Source organism: Macrotis lagotis, chromosome 1, assembly GCF_037893015.1.
Source record: "Macrotis lagotis isolate mMagLag1 chromosome 1, bilby.v1.9.chrom.fasta, whole genome shotgun sequence".
In the NCBI taxonomy this organism is placed as follows: Eukaryota; Metazoa; Chordata; class Mammalia; order Peramelemorphia; family Peramelidae; genus Macrotis; species Macrotis lagotis.
In genome coordinates, this window is record NC_133658.1 from 358,641,162 (window position 1) to 358,657,570 (window position 16,409).

At 41.8% G+C, this 16,409-nt stretch overlaps 1 protein-coding gene across 5 annotated transcripts in view; it reads right to left on the reverse strand.

Moving 5' to 3' along the window:
- CBFA2T2 (CBFA2/RUNX1 partner transcriptional co-repressor 2) overlaps positions 1-13,318 on the reverse strand; it is a 166,439-nt gene extending 153,121 nt beyond the window's left edge. For 2 of the 5 annotated variants that reach the window (XM_074212165.1, XM_074212159.1), the window contains exon 1: positions 440-7,633. Coding sequence is in view for 1 of the 5 variants with exons in the window: in XM_074212158.1 (XP_074068259.1) it covers positions 13,227-13,260 (34 nt within the window). In the remaining 4 variants the exon portion in view is untranslated. Of the gene's footprint in view, positions 1-439; positions 7,634-13,226 lie in introns of those variants that run through there. The other 3 variants (XM_074212161.1, XM_074212158.1, XM_074212160.1) reach the window with 3 other exon arrangements.
- Positions 13,319-16,409: the final 3,091 nt, after the last annotated feature.

Consider the following 16,409-nt stretch of genomic DNA (forward strand, 5'->3'; position numbering starts at 1 on the left):
GGACCTTTTCATTTTTAACTTTATATGGGAAGTCAGTGTGATATGGTACAAAGGTCAGTGATGTAAAGAGTAAGAGGATCTGGGTTCAAATCCCACCTCTACCTCTTATTATGTTAATCTTGGACAAATTACTTTAATCTCTCTGAGCCTCAGTTTCCCTCACCTATAAAATAAGAACATTAGATGAGATGGTTTCAGAATTCTGTTCTAACTTGAAATCTATGATCCCCAAAGTCAGACCTTTAATAAATTCTGACTGTTTAAATAAGTCAACAAATTCTAAACTGTGGAACTTGAACCCACTCTTCCCTCTCAAATACCTCCTCCAAAAAAAAAAGAGAGAAAAGAAAAACTCTACCTTATGATGTTATAGAACACAAGGTATAAAGAGCTGAAGGCAAACACAATACGTCACTAACTTGAAGCTGCTCATTCTTACCCAGGTCTTAAGAATAAGAGATGCTCCTGGGAAAAGGCAGAAACTTAAAAACCTTCAGCTCCACCTCCACTTGCACATTCCTAGGCTCCCCTGAGGCAGTCTGCTTCTCAATTATATGGTCCTGGCTTAGATTTGTTCCTCCCCTTCCCTACAAAGGAAAAAGCATTTGGGGATGGAAGGGTTACTCTCCAACACAGACATTTCAGATCCCCTCAAATGCTTTCTTTTCCCCAAATAATGTTCTCATTCTTCCCCCCCACCCAAATCAGAAAATCATGTACAAGTGATGATGAATTTTTCCAAAGTATTGACATTTACTCCTTTGAAACAACAAGGTTTGGTTTTTTCCCCCTACATTCTTTGTTTTGTTTTTGATTTTTTTAACCAAAGACTGACCTTTTTGGATGGAAACCTCAATGTTTCACATATGTCCCCGACTTCCTACTGGAGACACTGAACATCATTCATGCTTTTTCTCTAAGAACAGGGAATGATTATGAACATCAGTGACTGTCCTAGTCAAAGAAAAGCTTCAGAGACTGCTGAAGCAGCCTGAACAAACTGGCTTGGTCTGCCTGTAATTGTTTTTCTCCCTCCTTGCTATCAAGGCCTTCATTTCACTACTGCATCTAGAAGCCCTTCTTTCCAACTTTCTAAATTTAGGATTGGGAAACTAGAAAAAAAATAATAAATTGTTATAATTGTACATAAAGACTACATAGGCAGAGAAGCAAAGCCTAGACCTCTCTGCCTTGGATGTAAATTCACTTCAAGAAATATTAATGGGTGTGAGGATTGGAGGAAGAGATGCTTTTCTGAGGAAGTAATGTCTTATTTAGACTGATCTAGAGAAGCTCTATACATAACAGAAATAATTATTCTGTGAAAAACACTAAAGAGAGCTACAGAAGGACTCCTTTCCATTCAAGCTGATGCAGCACCTGCACTGATTTCTGGCTTCAGGAAACCAAGATAATTAGGGTCTTCTTGCTGGAGCTTTCTTGGTGCATTTCCTGATTGAATTCTTCTGCAGCCCCAATCCAACCCCTTTAGAGTGGTGCTTGCTAATGGAAGCAAGGTCTTCACCTGTTCTCTCAAAATGTTTGATATGGGAATAACACCTCGTTCAGATCAAGGCCCTACAGCTTGAAGACTCTAGCCCAAGCTCCTGATACAGACTAGCTTTATATAGGAAAGCCTTTCCTGCGGCCTTACAAATGGTACTCATAAACACAGTATTACAGCCTAGGAAAAGAGCTGCAGAGGTCTTTCTGCATGCATTCGGTAGAAGCACATGGTGACCCAGAGAGAGACTTGTAAATTAACCAAGAGATGGGCAACTCAGTTTGATCCCCATTTAGAATCCCTTCTAGGGGTGACTGTAGTAAGAAGGATAAGGTGTCATTGGAGTTGCTGAGGGGAGGGGATGTTCATATTTTGGAGAATGGCTGAACAAGCTATGGTATATGATTATAATAATGCTATTGTGCTTTAAGAAATGATGAGCAGGATGCTTTCAGAAAAACTTGGGAAGATTTACAAGAAATGATACAAAGTGAAGTGAACAGAACCAGGAAAAGATTGCACACAGTAAAAGCCATATTGTGCTGATCAACTATGAATGACTTAATTATTCTCAGAAATACAAAGATCTAAGATAATGCATGGAATCTGAATGCAGATTGAACTATACTTTTTTACTTTATTATTCTTGAAGTTTTGTTTGTTCTCTTTTGCAACATGGCTAAAATAGAATTGTTTTGCATGACTGCTCATGTATAGTTTATATCAAATTGTTTGCCTTCTCAAAGTAAAAAGAGGAAGAGGGGAAAGAATTTGGAATTCAAAATTTAAAATGATGATAAAATTGTTGCTTAGATTTATTTCAGAAAAAAATAAGATTCAAGAAAGTTAAAAAAAAAACAAACTAGTGACTGATAGAATGTGACACCCAACAGCATCTCTTAAGAGGCAGGTTTTAAGACTCCAAGTTCATTTCCTCAACTCTCTGGGTCTTAAAACTATCAGGAAGGGAATGAATTTTGGAGAATGGAAGCATGTTGTTTTTTTTTTAACCCCAGCAGAAAAGGGCAAATATAGAAGAATGAGTAAGGCCTTTGTATTGCTAATAATCAGACAGGAAGCCCCCTAAAGCAAAAGAAACACCTTCAAGCTACTTTAGAGAGCCTTATGTAATGTAAATTTAACACCACAATACTAAGACAGATCAAGAGGAATCACTTGGAGGTGTATGTGGGAGGTGGAGGAGTAGATTCCTAAATCCTCCAGTATAAACCCTACAATATCAGGAAGGGTTGTTAAGCTGGGGGTAATGGGGCTTTACTTTCAAAGAGCTGTTCTTAGTAGACACACTGGTGTAGAAAGTTTACTTTTTTAATGTCTGGAGGAATAGAAATGTATGTGAAGTTTCTTAAGAACTTTTTTTCCTAAGAGATTTAGGAATAGTGCTAAGAAATCTTCTATCAAAACAAAAACCAACTAAACCCAGAGTTACATGAAGTCATCACTAATTGTGGGGGGATATGAGCTGGGCACAGCATCTGAGAAAAGCTTTAAAAGATGTAGTGGAGAGTTAGTAGAAACCTGAACTTCAGCTCTTGGTAGATAAGGGAAAAGTTTTTGGATTTGTAGTCAGAGGGTCTGAGTTGGACTCATGACTCTACCATTTAGGGGTAGATCAGATCCTTGTGACCTTGGAAAAAGTCACTCCAAGTTTTTAGAATATATGTCTGTTTTTTCATCTGCACAATGAAGAGTTTAGACTAAAGCTCTTTCCAGCTCTAAACTTACATTTGACTTCACTTACAGATGAAGGACTATTTAAAGTACCTGAAGTCTCAGTTTCCTCATCTATCATCTTTCATTAACCTACCTGCTGACTTGTGGTGAGGATAAAATGAGATAATATACATCAAAGCACTTTGTAAAATTTAAAGAGCTGTCAAAACATTATTATCAGTTGGGAAGGCAAAGAGGGGCAGAATAGTCCAAAAGACACGATGGTCAAAGTACAACAGCAGAACTCTGGCATGAGGGGGAGAGGGAGTGTTGACTGACTGGAAACAAAAGATAAGGTTGGGAAGGGAGACTGGCTTGTAGCCAGAGAACTCTAAAAGAGCTGACCCGCTCTGCCTCCCTAGGCATCTCCCTTAACACCTTAGATTCTATATTTATCTAGCAAAATTCCAATCTTAATTGGGTTTCCCAAGTAATTTTCCCTACTGAGAAAAGATTGCTTTTCTTGGTCACTACATGCCAAATTTAGATGGCATTTTGTTTATTTTAAAAAGGAAAGAAAAGGAAAAAGGAAAGAAAAACTCAGAAAGGAGAAGTGAGAAGAGGAGAGGGGAAGGGAAGGGAAGGAGGAAGCCTACAGACCCTTTCTTAGGATGTTTTTAACTACCTAAAATTAAATATTTAGGATCACAAAGGAACCCAATTGTAATGAAAATAGAGATGTAATTTTTCCCCCATCTAAGCTCATGGACTTCCTGAAAACTATCTACAGACTCCAGAGGACTTCAGCTTAAAAATCCCTGACCATTTGCTTCCTGAGTACTGCCTCAGCTTCTTATCTCTTGGATATTTGCAAACTTCTTTCCTTTCTTTCTCTCTCTTTTCAGCTAGACCTGCCCTTCCTTTTTTCCTTTTTATTAAATAAACAAAATGCTATTTAAATATACACTAAAGCCAAATAGGGACCCTTTTCTTTTTTCTTATATTCTGAAGAGTAACCTCATTGGAGGTTATCACATCTGAAATATCCTATCATCCATCAAATTTACACAGAGGGAGAGGATAATTTGATCTGCTGTGACCATTTCAATGAAGCCATGAGAAATGCTCTGGGGAACAATGTGTGGGGAAAAGCTTTATCAGGGCAGAAGGAGATCTGGTTTGGTCTGCCACTCCTACTGGTAACCTTGAAAAAAATCACTTCCACCCCTGTCTCAGTTTCTCCCCCCCCATAAAAGAATAAACTGTCAAACCCTGTGTATAAACAAAATCCTTATTATCATCATCATCATGTGTAATGGTGTCCAAGGCTGATCCCCAGCTGGGAGACAATGCTCTTTCAATTCTTTTTCTACTAAGTAGGATACCAGAGATCCCCAAGCTTGGAGCCACCCACTCCGTCAACCAGCTAGCCCTCCTTGTGTTAAAAGGCACATACTTGAAAGACAGCTGACCTGGAGGGGTGGGGTGGGGTATACTTTTCTATAATGGAACCCAGAGTAGAGCTACCATCCCCACGTGTGACTTCAATCCAAGACGGGAGGCCCTTGGCATTCTGAGTGCAGGGAGAGCCCTAATCTGCTGAGTTAAAGGGCAGAAGCCCAGGAGATTAAGTGTCTCTGAAGCAAGGCCAGTATAATCACAAATATACCAAACACCAAATCCAGGCTTGGACACTGCAACACTGAATATTTTACTGCCCAAAATGAGCCACTGAATTCATGCTGCCTGGAGAAGTATACGTTACATGCAAACAGTGTGGGTCAAAGGAGCCTCATTTCCCCTAAAAATAGCCAGACACTGGGAAGATGAATAATTCCAAAGGCGTACGTGTTGTGTGTGTGTGTGTGTGTGTGTGTGTGTGTGTGTGTGTTGTCGTCTGTCTTCCCAATTATGATTTGCTCCTTGTCCAATTATGATTCTGCATTCCCAGAACATACAGAAACAGGGCAGTGGGGAAATGTAAATTTCTTTTTTTCTTTTTTTTTTTTTGCAAGGCAATGGGGTTAAGTGGCTTACCCAAGGCCATACAGCTAGGTAATTATTAAGTGTCTGAGACCAGATTTGAACCCAGGTACTCCTGACTCCAGGGCTGGTGCTCTATCCACTGCACCACCTAGCTACCCCAGAAAGGTAAATTTCAATAAGACTTGGTCATAAATGAAGCTTCAAATGATCCTGCCTATTCTATTGACACAATCCTCCTCTAGGTCTCTTCAATCCCAGCTTCTCACCAACCCAGCAGGACTGGGTGTAGTTCAGTGGAAAGAGCATAACATCTAGGGTCAAAGAATCTGACAGATTGTTTAACCTCATCTGTAAATGTTTCCTCATCTGTAAAATGAAGGAATTGAACTAGATGGCCTCCAAGGTCCTTTCTGGTTCTCCCAGTCTGCTTTTGCCTTTTGATCCTGGGTTTTCCTTTCCCAGTTTTCACACAGCCTCCAAAACCTTCTTAATGCCCCATTCTGACCCCAATCATTTCCCTCTACAGAAACTTCCAAAGGCTGCTCATATCTTACAGCAGAGTTGTCTAAACTGGAGGCAGGGGACATGACATGATCTCAAGGAGGGATCAGTCAATAAAAGGGTAGGATAATGGGCTCATCTATAATCCAACCACATCACCTGTTCATCCTCAACCACCTAACACTCCTGCATTCCACCCCCTTCCTGGAGAGGCATCCAAACTCTCCACCTTGGCCCTAGGGTGGGTCTCCTCAGGGTAGTTCAAACACACTCTCTCTCTCTCTCTCTCTCTCTCTCTCTCTCTCTCTCTCTCAATATATATATATATATATATATATATATTCCCCCCCCCAAAAAAAAATCCTTGACTGGTTCTGTGCTCTACTGGGGGCTGAGTCAAACCCTCCCCATCTTCCCACTTTGGGTTTTCAATGGGACTCAGTAAGTGGCACTGGCTTCGGAGATTTGAATGGATTGCAATCTACATCACTAATCTCATTTTTCCATTATCTTTTCCCCCAAATCTTCCTCTTTCCAAACTTCCCATTTTAGCTGAGGTGACTATCCTTCCTGTCATCCTGCAAATGGTACATTTGCAACCTCACCTCCACATTTTCAACTCAATCAGTTGCCCATTCTTGTTTCTTTTTTCATACCATCCCTCATCTTGTTAATTCTTTACACAGGCATCACCCAAGCTCTATCTCCTCACCTCAGCTTAGTGTTGTAAATGACTTTCTCATTTGGTCTCCCTGCTTCAAGTTTCTCCCCACTCCAATACATCCTTTACACAGCTACCAAAGGGACCTCCCTAAAAGTGAAATAGGATTATATCACTGAATAAGCTCCAATGACTCTGTAGGACAGGGGTTCTTAATCAGGACCAAGGAGTCAGTGTAGAAATTTCAGGGATGGGAAATATTTTACATCTTTATTTCCCTAACCTCTAATTGAAATCTGGCATGTCTATCAATTATTTTAAAATATGATTCTGTCAAAGTTCATACACTTCACCAGACTGCCAAAGGAGTCCAGGATTCAAAAAATTTGGGAGTCAAATATTAATCCACTTCTAAGTTCATCCATCCTCCCATCTAGCTCAGACCTAAACAGACCTCTCTAGCCTTTTCATATTCCCAACAAACTGGACTGTTACCCATTCCCAAATATTACTTCAGTAAGTTAATAAAACCTACTGAGGACACAAAAAGAGGGGAAAAGACATTCCTTGCTACTAAAGAGCTCAGTCTAAGGGGAGAGACAATATTTAAACAACTATGTAAACTGTAGATAATCATCAGAGGGAAAGCACAGTCTTAAGTTACTTAGGAAGAGAAGTCAGGTAGGTCATTGTTATCTTTGTCCCTCCCCTAGATCTGAGCACAAATCCTAAGAAAATATACAATCCTTGAGGACAGGAGTCATTTCATTTTAGCTTTTGTATCTTAGGTATCAAAGAGGATGTTGCAGATATAGTAACTAAGGACTTAACTATTTGTGGCATTGAACAAGTATTCATTGAATTTTAAGTCATTGAAGATGCTTCCTTTCCCCTTCATTAAAGATATATGGTGTAGGGGCAGCTAGGTGGCGCAGTGAATAAAGCACCTGCCCTGGAGTCAGGAGTACCTGGGTCCAAATCTGGTCTCAGACACTTTAATAATTACCTAGCTGTGTGGCCTTGGGCAAGTCACTTAACCCCACTGCTTTGCAACAACCTAAAAAAAAAATAATCGGTATAAATAATCCTGTGACCCTACTCATTGCTTTGCATTCTGGGTCTCAGCTTTCTTATCGGTACTCTTTATTCCAATGACACTGACTCTTGGCTGTTCCATGAACAAGACACTCCAGGTCTGGATTGGGCCACTCTCTGACTGTCCCCTGGAATGTTCTCCTGCTCCAGCTTTGACTACTCTGACTACTGACTGACCTCCCTGGCTTCCAAGTTCCAAGTTCCAACTAATATTCCACCCCCCCCCCCCCCACCTCCCACCCCCATCCAGGAAGCTTTCCTGGCCCTTCTTAATTTCAATGCCTTCCTTCTGTTCATTATTTCCTATTTATCCTTGGTTTATGAAAGAAAAGATATAAAAATTTGCTTTGTACATATTGATTTGCATATGGTCTCCTCCATTAGTTTTTAAGTTCTTTGAGAACTTCATAATTGAAATTGTATGTTCTAAAGTCCTTTTTACCAGTAATATTTTAAGCTTTATGTTCCAAGATTGCTTTCAGAACTGACAGTCAATATGCTGTATCTACATCAGAAAGGCCAGGGCAATTCATACTCCTCCCTTCCAAACTGTAATTCATGATCTTCTTAAACATTTCTCTCCTCCTAATTTTCTTGTTCCACTTGATGTTTTTTGTCTTTTTTTGTATCCCCAGTTAAGTTTAGGGCAGTGACTGGAGAATAGTAGGCATTTAGTAACTATTTACTAATTGATCTATAAAATGCCAAAGTTGGACTAGATCCAAAATCTCTTTGAGGTCTCTGGCTATGTTTCTATGATAAAAGACCTGTGGATAATTGAATATCAACATTTCCACTTTCATTTCTATGAAAATCCATTTTTATTGGGTTCATTTAGGATAATGAAAATTTTTAGGAGACTAATCTATATGCCATGAAAGAGTAAGTGAATTCCTTCACATCACTCCTTCTCATATAAACTTTAAAATAGTCAATGTCCACTTTTATAGAAGACAGCAGAGTATAGTGAATAGAAGAATACATTTGGAACCAGAAAGATTTGGGTTTAAATCTCTTAGGAAAGAATCACAGCTAGGTAATTATTTCTTTCAGCTCTAGATAATCTATATACTTACCAACTAGATGACCATGATCGACATCACTTAAAACTTTCTCAGCCTCAATTTCCTCATCAGTAAAATAAGAATGAGAGTGGACTAAACAATGTTCTTAAGGGTATCTCATAGCTTTAGTAAAGTTTTAAGTTATTTAAGTTTAAGTTATTAAAGTTTAAAACCACACTTAGGCACATGGGATATCCTGTAAAGTTTTCACAAACCTTTAAATGTTAACTGTTATTAGTCATTACCAAAAGGCTGAAAGTGCTGCTACAGAGAGCTATTTCTAAATTACTAAATTGGGTCTTCCCATCTTTTTTTTTTTAAGGAGGGGGTAGAGCTCCTCCGGTCTAGTTTGGGTACCTAGTGTCCTCATTTGTCTTTCTAAATGCTTTTTCCATTTGCTTGGAAGGTGACCTGGTTTATGCATTCTGCTGTCCAGAGAGGTGGCAGACTAGGGGTATTCCCCAACTTGGAATCCCGAGAGCTGCTGCTAATCTTGGCTCTGCTGCTAACATGCTGAGGACAGGTGGGAAGGCCCTGCACCACTCTCCAGGCCAATCTGCAAAATAAAGAAGTTGCACTGGATAGCCCTTAAAGCTCTCTCTCAGGTCAGATTATTTATTTGCCCTATTCTAAGATACTTTCCATTTTTATCAGTCTAGGTTCCACAAATACATTCTAAATTCTCTTAAAGTTGATATTCTATTTGCACCTTAAATACGTATGTGCCTTGGCAAGTCACTTAACTACTGTCTACATCAGTTTTTCTTTTGGTGAAATGAGTATAATAAGAGTACCTACTTCCCATTATTATAAAGAAAAGCAGAACAATATTGGTAAAACACCTTATAAATTCTGATTATTATTAGAGCAATGTCACCAGAATGGGCCATCATCAGTGCCAGTGACATTCTGACATTTTCTTTTTCTTCACTGCCTTTAATCCTCCCCCCAGGTGATAACTGAAGGCAACTGGCCCTTTCAGATACTCACAAGCCTATGAGTCACTACCAAATCCTAGGCTAATGGAGAAAGCTAGGTAGTCTAATAGAATGCTGGGTCTGATGTCAGAAAGATTTGTCTTCTTGGGTTCACATCTGGCCTCAGACACTTACTAGCTGTGTGACCCTGGGCAAGTTACCTAACCTGTTTTGCCTCCGTTTCCTCTTCTGTTAAATGAGATGGGGAAGGAAATGGCAAACAGCTTTACTATCTTTGCCAAGAGAACTTCAAATGAGGTCATGAAGAGTTGAACAGGACTGAACAAATGACTGATTATTATTCCAAAGTTTCTTCCATCTTTGAAATTGCATGTTCAAAAGTTTATTTTTTATTTTTTTTTATTTTTTTAGGTTTTTGCAAGGCAAATGGGGTTAAGTGGCTTGCCCAAGGCCACACAGCTAGGTAATTATTAAGTGTCTGAGACCAGATTTGAACCCAGGTACTCCTGACTCCAGGGCTGGTGCTTTATCCATTGTGCCACCTAGCCGCCCCCAAAAGTCTTTTTTACCAGTAATATTCTAAGCTTCATGTTCTAATTATGTTCCAAGTCCTGACAGACCTCATGCTGTATCTACACCTGAATGTCCATGGCTTTTCATACTCCTCCATTCCATTCTGTAATTCATAATCTTTTCTTACACATTCCTCTTCTCCTAATTTTGCTATTTCAATTGGTGGTACTATCCTCCCAGTCACCTGGGCTGAGAAAACCCTCTCTCTCTCTTCTCTCTCTCACCCCTTCACAGCCTATGAGTTACTTAGCCTTGGTCTCCCGACAATTCATGTGGTTTCCTCTTTTTTAAACTCACTTAATATCTCTTGACTGGATCACTATAGTAGCTTTCTTGAGGATCTTCTTGTTTCCAGTCTGCTACACAACTGACAAAATAATTTTCCTAATGTGAAAATCTGATAATGTTTTTATTCTGCTCAAAAATTTTCAGTGGCCTCTCATGGCCTAGCCATTAAAAATACAAATTCAACCTGTTTTTTTCTAGTTAACTTTTCAGTCACATTTTATTCTAAATCTTTTCATTCATTATATGATATTCCTGTTCAACTAGACTAGTTGGAAACTCATCAGTCTGCCCTTCCCTGCCTCAGTACATTAATATATGTTTATATATGGATAAACAGATAGACTCACACATCTATAGCTACAGATATTTCCTTCTACAGCTCTGCCTTCTGATGTACTTCTTTTCCTTCCTAGCTAGGCTCAGGTGCAGCCTTCTCCATGAAATTTTCCCCTGGCATCTTCCTTTCCTTTCCTCACCTCTTCTCCCCACCCTAGCTAAGAGTATTTTCTTCCTTTCTCAGATTTTCCTAGAGCATTCTGTCTGATTTTGTAATCTAATCCTATTCTTTACTAAGTATCAAACTTTTCTGCATACTCATTATAGCCTTAGTTTCAAGATAAACTTCTTGAAGGCAGAGACTATGATTTATTCACTTCCCTGAGATTTATGCTTAATAAATGCTTGTTGAGAATCTACCAATGTTTTAAAACTGAAAATAGCCTTTAAAAGTCACGTGTAGTTTATGTTATAAATCTATCTGATGTTAAAACATTGAGGTCTGACAGCAACAAGTTGAGCAAAACTGAGAGGCAGCATGTTTTGGTGAAGAAAGGATAGGCCTTGTAGTCAGGAAGACCTGGGTTCAAATTCTGCCTGGGATCGATTCTGGCTGAGGAACCAAGGGCAAGTCATTTAATTTCTCATTGCTTCCTGCAACTTTCTCAGTGGTAGAAATCAATCTTCCTCTAAAGAGACAAAGCCCACACAGAAAGATTCCCACACAGATGAAACTATAAAAAAGGAGACCTCCTTTCCCCCAAAATCAATGGACAACTTTTGATGGACAAAAAGTCAAACTCTTTGCCTGCAAGATGTTCTGAATGATTATTTAGGCACCAAAATATAAGAAAGCTACTGTACTGGTCTTAAATTTTTTTTTTCTCAGACTCCTTCCAGATTTTTATTTATAAAGAGAACCCTTCTCAACAAAACTAACGACTGTGATTATTATTCCAAGGTTTCTTCCATCTTTGAAACTGCATGTTCAAAAGTCTTTTTTGGAAAAAAAAATCCAAAATGTTCCAATTCAAAATTCCTGTTTGAAGAGTTCCACTCCCAAATAAATAAACAAACACCTAGGTTGGCCCTATCCTTTCAGCCCAAAGAAACTTCCGGAATTCATTCACTTGAGCTCATTCCCTTCCCCCAACTGCCTGAGGAGCTGTATCTTCAAAGTAGATCCTGTTTCATTACTTGGAGAGACTGAAAGGAACCCTGAGAAGCTCATCAAATCCAACCCCTCATTCTGCAGGTGGGGAAACTGAGTCTTCGAAGGGAAGCTATTTCAAAGTCACATAAGCCACCAAAGGAAAGATTTAAACTTAGCTCTGTACCAGGGAAAGAGCTCAGGAAATTCCTCGGGACCTCAGTCTCACTATCTGTAAAAGGAGAGAGTTGGATTAGCTTTTTCTTTTTTTACGTTTTTTTGCAAGGCAAACAGGGTTAAGTGGCTTGCCCAAGGCCACACGGCTAGGTAATTATTAAGTGTCGGATTTGAACCCAGGTACTCCTGACTCCAGGGCCGGTGCTTTATCCACTACGCCACCTAGCCGCCCCTGAATTAGCTTTAAATCTATCCTTTAGACTTTGAATTCCAGGAGAACTGAGGCTCTTTTACTTTTCTTAGGGTAGCAGTGGGCTGGTACACAGTAGGTTTTCAATAACCTGATTCACCTATTCCCCAATATGGAGCCTTTTCCACCACCACCACCACCACCACCACCACCACATGCAAAGAATCAAGAGGCAACCCAACTCTGTGGGTGGTCCTGTCTAGAGAAGGTCAACCAGGGCTCAGGCTCAGGAGAAGCTCAGGTAGGAAGTTAGCACTTGAGCGGGTTTCATTGTCCGAGCTCCCTCCCCCACCTTGCCCTTTCTCAGTCAGCTCAGGTGCCAGGTTGCAACTTTTTGGAAACAGCCCAAGAGTAAATAGGAGTTGATTAGGAAAAGGTTTGTCTCTCTAAGAGAGAGGCTAGACACGGAACAAAGCGGGGAGCTGGGCAGCAGGGTACGGGGCTCTGGAGGCCAGAGTTAACAAGCATCTGTCAGGAGAGGGCGAAGCAGGACTTTGCCTGAACTGTTTTGGGTCCGGGGCTCCACTAAGCCTCTGTCAAAAGGTGAGTTTTCCATCTTCCTCTGAAGTCTCCCCGGGAAGGGTCCCCCGGCTGGCTGGGGCGTCAGAGGAAGGGAGGGTATCTGCCCTTCACAAAGACAAGCACTCTGTGCGCGCTTGGAAACACGGCCCCCCACACGGGGCCTCCTGGACGCCCGAGTGCACCCCAGTGTGCAAGTAGCGGGAAACGCTTTGCTCCGGGACTCGGTCCCGGGAGCCAAGGAGGCGGGCCCCGGAGAGGCGCCTGGGCTGGCCTCGGGACACCTGGGGGAGGCCGGGGCGTGCGGGCTGGCCTCTACCTTAGGCTCCGGCTGGGTGACCTTGGGCAACTCGCTCCCCTCTCTGGATCTCGGTTCACCGCTCCGTTTCCCGCTCCCCCTCGGGTCAGGGACGGGCACCCCCGCCTGCGGCCCAGCCCCGGCCGCCGGGGCCCCGGGAGCCAGCGTGCTGGCAACGCCGCCCCCACCCCGGAGCCCCAGATGGACACACACGCCGCCGCCGCCTCCCGCCGGCCTTAGGGCCGCGTGCTCCCAGCCCCAGCCCCGCTTACACTGGAAGGCGGCCGCTCCCGGGATGCCCACCATGGCCCGTGCTGCAGCCGCGGCCCCTGCGGCTCCGAGCAGCGCCGACAGCGGAGGCCGAGCCGGACCCAGCTCGGTTAGGCCGCAGCCCCGCCCCCCTGCTGGCCCCACCTCCCCCCGGACTGCCCCACCCCCGTACCGCCCCGCCCCCCGGCTCCAGCCCCGGACTGGCCCAGGCCCATTCTGATCCCGCCCCTCCCCGAGCTGGCCCCAGCCCTGGACTGGCCCGACCGCGCGCCGGCCCCGCCTCTCCGCCGCAGGCCCGGCCCCTGCCTGGGCATCACGTCCCCGCCCAGCCTGGGCTGTGAAGGGGGAACCGCCTATTCGGACGTCACCCGAGCATCTCTTAGGAGCCGGGGACCTTGACCACCGCTCCATCGCCTCTCCCGCATCCTGAACAACCTTATCCTTGACTGGACTTTCTTTGCTTGCCGGTCTCTTTCTTCGGAATGAAATGGCTTCGAGGGGAGGAGAAAAACCTGCAGATTTCCCTGTAGCCACGAGGGTTAAACCTAGGAAGGCATCCTAAGAGAGTTTAATTTTCTTTCTCAAACATTTGAAAATGGGACAGCCCCTCACCTTCCTAAGAGAAGGTGATAGCATTGCTTGGATTTGTATCCCAAAGAGATTAGAAAAAGGAAAATGACTTAAATGTACAAAAATATTTATTGTAGCTCTTTTTGTGGTGACAAACATTTAGAAATCCAGGGGATGCCCATCAGTCAGGGAATGGCTGACCAAATGGTGTGATATGACTGTGATAAAGTACTACTGTGCTATAAGAAATGGCAAACAGGATGGTTTCAAAAAAACCTGTATAGACATATATGAATTGATGAAGTAAGCCGAACCAAGATATCATTGTATTCAGTAACAGCGGTATTATAAAGATAATCTCAACAAAGACCTAGCTACTCTAATTAATAAATGATCCAAGAGACTCATGATTAAAAAATACTATCCAACTCCAGAAAGAGAACTGATGACCTCTGAAGCAGATTGCAGTATACTTTTTTCATTATTTTGCCTTTTTAAAAAAGCAATATGGCTAATATGTAAATACTTCACATGACTTTTTTACATGAGTAATTGATGCCATATTGCTTACCTTCCCAATGAGTGGGGAAAGGACTGAAGGAGAATTTGGAACTCAAAATAAAAACAATAATCATTTTAAAAATTCAAGAATTGATAAAGGGAAAACATGTTAAATATAAGAGAAGGCAGTTACTACCTGCTTTAAAGAGTGGAGGGTAAGTTGGCCTAGATGACTCTAGAATTCCTAGGAACATCGAAGGATAGTTAACTAATAATCACTGTGGTTCCAAAGTGCAGTGTGAACTTCTTTGGTTAATAGTGAGCTCTCCATTACTGAAGAGCTTCAAGTAGTGGCTGGTTGTCTATTTGTTAGGGTTGTTTTTTGGAGGGGATTACTTAGAGTTTGAATGGATGAGGTCCTTACAGTTCTGAGATTTCTATGATTCTTTGATTGGAGAGTAATAGGGAAAAGGCTGCTGACACTTAGAGCTAAGGATTCTTATACTGACATCAAAGGGCTAAACATATGCAGAAGGTAAAACAAAGGTAGCAAAGAAAGGCCTGGAAAAGAAAAGTCTATATTAAGCACTTTTAAGATATGCAAAACTAACTTACTGAAAATATAAACAGAGAAGACAGTCACAGCTCCCAAGATGCTTATTCTAATTTTTGTTGTTGTTCATCTTTATTTCTTGAGGACTATAACATCAGGGAGGTGATGCTAATGGCATGCACATGAATTGAATTTTTATGTGAGGAAAGATTGTGCGAAGTCACCAACTTCATTCTCCCCTTCACTCATATAGGTCCAGTAGCAAGATATTGACCTGTCTGATAGAAAGGTCCATAGAGGGCAGGTGGGTGATGATGCCTCTTCTTTACTGTCATTACTTTGGATTAAATTGTATATTTTCTGAGACTGATCCATTGGATAGTATCAAGGACCTGAGCCATAAAAACTTTGATTCCTAGGTCTTCTATAGTTATTTTTACAGAATCCACAGAAGTGGTGATCAGGCCAGATCTTCACAATCCAGGGAGACAGCTGTGAGGGTTAGACTAGAAGCAAGTAGGTCTAATTACCTGCTCAGGTAATCAGGTAAAGACCCTGGTCCTAGGGTTCTTGTTTATTGTTTTATTTTGCAAGGCAATAGGGTTAAGTGACTTGCCCCAGGTCACACACCTAGGCAATTATTGTGTCTGAAGTCAATTTGAACTCAGGTCCTTTTTCCATATCAAAGGATGTGTCTTCAGGGTCTGAACTGGAAATAGGATGAATATTTAAAGAATACTGCTATTCACAAGGTCCCTGACTATCTCCTTTGGGATAAAAGGGGAGGTAGTGAAGATTATGGTGGTAGTTTGACTTATCTGGCAACTGCTACCACCTTTCAGTCTCACTGTTTCAACTAGGGTGGCTTGCTTGCTAGATGGGGCAGGGGATATGTCAGGACAAATTGAGCAAGACCCTGGGGGAGGGGGGATACCATGGAACTAAAGTTTGAGGTCAAGAATCTGTCAGGTCCAGGAAGGATATAAATATATTATATCAAGCAATCCTACTCTACTTGTAGGGAAAAAGGCTGCACATAGGGAAGGGTTAAGTTAGTTGAAGGAAGGGAACAGACAAATAAGGGGCAGAACAACAATAGTGCTTCTGTGTTCCTTCCCTAAAGATTCAACAGACCTGAGGGCTTTGGGTAATAATCAGCCCAGGAAACCAGATGGAAAGAGACCCTGGCAGCCCTGAGTACTGTGCTTCAGTCATTTGGAATTGCCTGGTTGGGGGGTTAGAGGACAGCTGTGATGAATCATTGAGAAAGATTAGGATCCAGAGATTTTACTAAGAAAAGGGAAAGACATGGTAAATGCATAGTCCTAGAGCTAGAAAGGACTCAGAGCAGCTGGTCCTTCCGGAAGAATTGCTTGCACACCTTTTCTGATAAAAAGATCCTTCAACATCCACTTGAAGAGAGAAGGAACATGACTATTCTCTCTTTCTTGGTCTTCTTCAAAAACTTTGGGAAAGCTCTGATTATGAAAAAAATTGTTTCTTCTCTTACGAGAACTTTGTTTTTTTCTTTTCCAGTAAGTGGGGCAGAGAGGGCAAGGGG